Below are 3747 nucleotides of genomic sequence, written 5' to 3'. Positions count from 1 at the left end.
CCGTAACTCGGCACGTGCTCGGCGGGATCAGAAGTGCAGCAAGCGGGCGCGCAGACGCGCTGGCACGCGGACAGACGGAGCGCCACCCCTCCCCCATCACCCCCTCCTCCTCTCCGCCCGCGCGCTCTTCTCATGACGGATGGGAGTCGCTCATCCAGCCAATAAGGACCGAGCAGAGGCCAATTTGCATGAAGCGGCTGCGTTCCATCGGTTTCCCGCGTGCTGCTTCGAACCGCCTCGCGTGCCTCTACAGCTGCTGATCCCTTTGAAGCGCAACTGGATCTGTGAAGTGAACAGCCCCATTTTACCACGGGAAGCGTTGATATTGTGATATTCATAACAAACTGTGACGGTCTGAGGCAGTAAATTAAACGTATTATTTTATGTAGTGTATACTTATTATAAAGGTTTAGACAATAATTTACCCCAATTGTATAATTTAGATCCAATTTATTGAATGCAGTTTTTTTATATTTTAGAGAATAAACGATATTTGTACATATTTATAACATAACTCATTCTAAATATTTTCGGATTATTTCTGATTGCAATCATGGCCCCATGCTTCCAACCTGCCAAAAAAAACTTTTTTCCTTGTAAAAAAAGTTGGTCGAACTTATTTTTAACAGGCTGATTTTTTACACCAGTTCACCAAACTAAGCAACCTGCTTTAATATATATTTTAAAAGGCTTAAAACACATAAATAAGCTTCAAACCCAAAACAGAGATAAGACGTTTAATTTGCTACATGTCGTATTTACACAGACTGGCTGATAAAGGCATGTTTGTGTACTATATAAATAAATACAGGATTGGCGAGTTGCCCTGCTCTGAGTGATAATGCATGCACAGATCATCACGCACAGGTATTTGAAATGAAGAAGAACAGGCGAAAGACAGAAAAAAAGTGCAGCCGTGCAGCCGTGCAGCTCAGAGCCAGCGCATTCCCTCAGTTCCCCTTATCGCTGCACGCTCAGACCGACTGCACCCGCCGCTTTTGTTGTTCGTCCCTCCAGGGCTGATTGAGCAGCGCGTGACTGACAGGCCGCGGGGGTGTTGTCCAATCAGCGGTCGGCCCGCGCCCGGTGGGTGAGCCCGCGCGCCCATTGGCTGAGGCGAGTGTGGGAAAGAATGCAGAGCGGGTTTCACACGAGCTGGGGGAGCGCGCGCTCCGGCTATAAATACCGCCGGCGTGTGGCAACCGCGAGACACTCCGCACTCACTCTCAACAGCGGCAACATCAGCAGCAGCGCGCACACACATAGCCCTCCCTGCTTTCCTAACACACGCACGCTCGCTCGTGCACTCCGCGTGACACACATATACATATACAGCTCCAACGGGTGGGGGACTCGCGTTCTCCCCTCCCGTCTTATAAAAACAACAACAACTAAACGCTCGTGCTCTTCCAACGGAATATACAAACTTGGCTTGTTTTCTCCAACATTTTTCCAAGTTTTTTGTCGGACCTACAGTTTCAGTTGCCTCCACCATGCCAGCTGACAGTATGGAGAAACAGACAGCATCCCCCATTGCCGGTGCCCCCGCGAGCGGATCGCACACACCGGACAAGCCAAAGAGTGCCAGCGAGCACAGAAAGGTACATTTTGGAAACTTTTACACATGCATCAAATTCAATGCAGAAGTAAAGATACAAAATTGTTGTATCTTATGAAGTTGCATGAAAATATTCTACAAATACAGACAGATGCTCGTGCATCAAAAAAAAAGCAAAACAATTTTGCTAAAGCTGGTGAGATGTTCCTATCATACTAATTATTTTATTATTATTTTTTGCAGTCTTCAAAGCCCATCATGGAGAAGCGGCGCAGGGCCAGGATCAACGAAAGTCTAGGCCAGCTGAAGACCCTCATCCTGGATGCTCTGAAAAAAGATGTAAGTGTTCTGACTCCAAATTAGCCCCGTTTACATTCGTAAAGCGTGCAGCACTTTTAAATCAAGTCAAACCAGGACATGCACGATACTTATTGTTTTTGTTCATTCACAGAGCTCCAGACACTCCAAACTGGAAAAGGCTGACATCCTTGAAATGACAGTCAAGCATCTCAGGAATATGCAGCGCGTGCAGATGACCGGTGAGTTTGTGCTCCAATTAAACTTTTTATTCTCATGTACATATATATATATTTTTGCATGTCTTCTTATTTCTGTCCCCGCGTGCCACTTTAACACGGTTTTGTCTCTCTCTCAGCAGCGATGTCAACAGACGCGGCGGTGATGAGCAAGTACCGCGCAGGATTTAACGAATGCGTGAACGAGGTGACTCGCTTCCTCTCCACGTGCGAAGGTGTGAGCACCGAGGTGCGCTCAAGGCTCCTGGGACACCTGTCAGCGTGCCTGGCTCAGGTGTTGGCGGCCAGCGGCTACGCACATCCAGCGCATGCGGCCCAGCAGGCGCACGCCGCCGCAGCTGTAGCAGCCGCCGCTGCAGCGCAACCCCTGCACGCGCAGCTGCCCGCAGGAGCCAAACTCGGAGGCCCGTCTGAGGCGACGTCCCCCAAAGTATTCGGCGGCTTCCAGCTTGTGCCGGCTACGGACGGACAGTTTGCCTTCCTCGTGCCGAGCCCCGCAGCCTTCGGTTCAGCCACGGCGCCGGTCATCCCGCTCTACGCCAACGCGGGTCTGCCTCTGGCTGTCAGCGCTGGACCCGTGCACGCCAGCTCCGCGCCCCCGGCTGCCTCTCCAGTGCAGGGCATGACCTGCTTTACTGGTGCCGCCAGAACCGCCAGCCCCGTAGGAGTAAGCGCGGGTCCCGAGAGCAACGAGCCCGTGTGGCGCCCCTGGTAGAGCCGCTTCATGGGGCCTACAGTTAAACTCCTCATGGACAGTATCCGCGTTGAGTTCCGTTTTATGGGACCGTGAATTTATACCCCTTTCTTCTTACTGTTGGTTCATGTTGAAATGTTCAGTAGATCGTTTCCAATATTTGGATTTTGTAATATAAACATGCTGTTAATTTAGAAGAAAGAAGAAAAAACACTCGAAAGTACTTTTTATATAAGATGGTTTAGTTTTGTACAAAGTTTGTAAAAGATTGTTACAAGCCAAAGTGTTGTTATGTTCTGATTTATATGTTTGATGCTGAATAAATCTAAATAACGGAAATCTCTCATGTCTTTGCATTTCTTTTGATTGATGTGGGATTTCTTAAAATTTCTGAAAATTCTGCAGAATTCACAGGTTGGAACAGAAACATAAAAGTTATTCTGTGTTAGTTAATGTGAAATGGCTCATTGTAGCACGAATCCAACAGTTAGTAAATTAATCTGGTGATCGAGATGTAAACAGTCATTTAGTGTGGATTAATGCGAAAGATTTAATGTAGAGCAACAAAAACAGGGGTTTTAATCTACTTGCGTTTTGTATTGAATATAATCAGGAACCTGCACAAGTGTTCTGCTTCATCATAATTCTATATTCAAAATGAAATTTATTGCGCAAATATCTTCACTCAAAACTATAACAGTATCTCTGACATCAGGTAATCTGTTATGTTGTGTGTACATTTCTCACCAACCCACTCAGAAAAAAAAACTTTGTTTACGTCTTTGCCATTTCATTGCGCAGGCGGCAACATTTACCACATTAGCTTTTTTGAGTAGCCAACTAGTTATGAGGAAATGGTGCTATGATCTGTTTTCACTATACATTCTCACTACTTATCTTGTTAAAGAATACTCGTGAAGCCTGATTTTGTCATCAGACTAAAGCCTAGCACAGGCGAA

At 46.9% G+C, this 3747-nt stretch overlaps 1 protein-coding gene across 2 annotated transcripts; it reads left to right on the top strand.

Annotated features, from left to right (window-relative positions):
• Nucleotides 1–1193: 1193 nt before the first annotated feature.
• Nucleotides 1194–3127, top strand: her9 (hairy-related 9). Of its 2 annotated transcripts, none has more exons than XM_007246276.4 (4): nt 1194–1601; nt 1802–1897; nt 2010–2097; nt 2217–3127. In XM_007246276.4, the coding sequence occupies exons 1-4, from the start codon at nt 1494–1496 to the stop codon at nt 2807–2809; spliced, it is 885 nt and encodes a 294-aa protein (XP_007246338.1). In that variant the 5' UTR covers nt 1194–1493; the 3' UTR covers nt 2810–3127. The 2 variants fall into 2 exon arrangements, with proteins under 2 accessions (XP_007246338.1, XP_007246337.1); XM_007246275.4 differs by having other exon boundaries at nt 2214–3127.
• Nucleotides 3128–3747: the final 620 nt, after the last annotated feature.

Source organism: Astyanax mexicanus, chromosome 13 (assembly GCF_023375975.1).
Source record: "Astyanax mexicanus isolate ESR-SI-001 chromosome 13, AstMex3_surface, whole genome shotgun sequence".
Taxonomy (NCBI): domain Eukaryota; kingdom Metazoa; phylum Chordata; class Actinopteri; order Characiformes; family Acestrorhamphidae; genus Astyanax; species Astyanax mexicanus.
The sequence above is the reverse complement of the archived record's forward strand: the minus strand, read 5'-3'. Positions and strand labels throughout refer to the sequence as shown.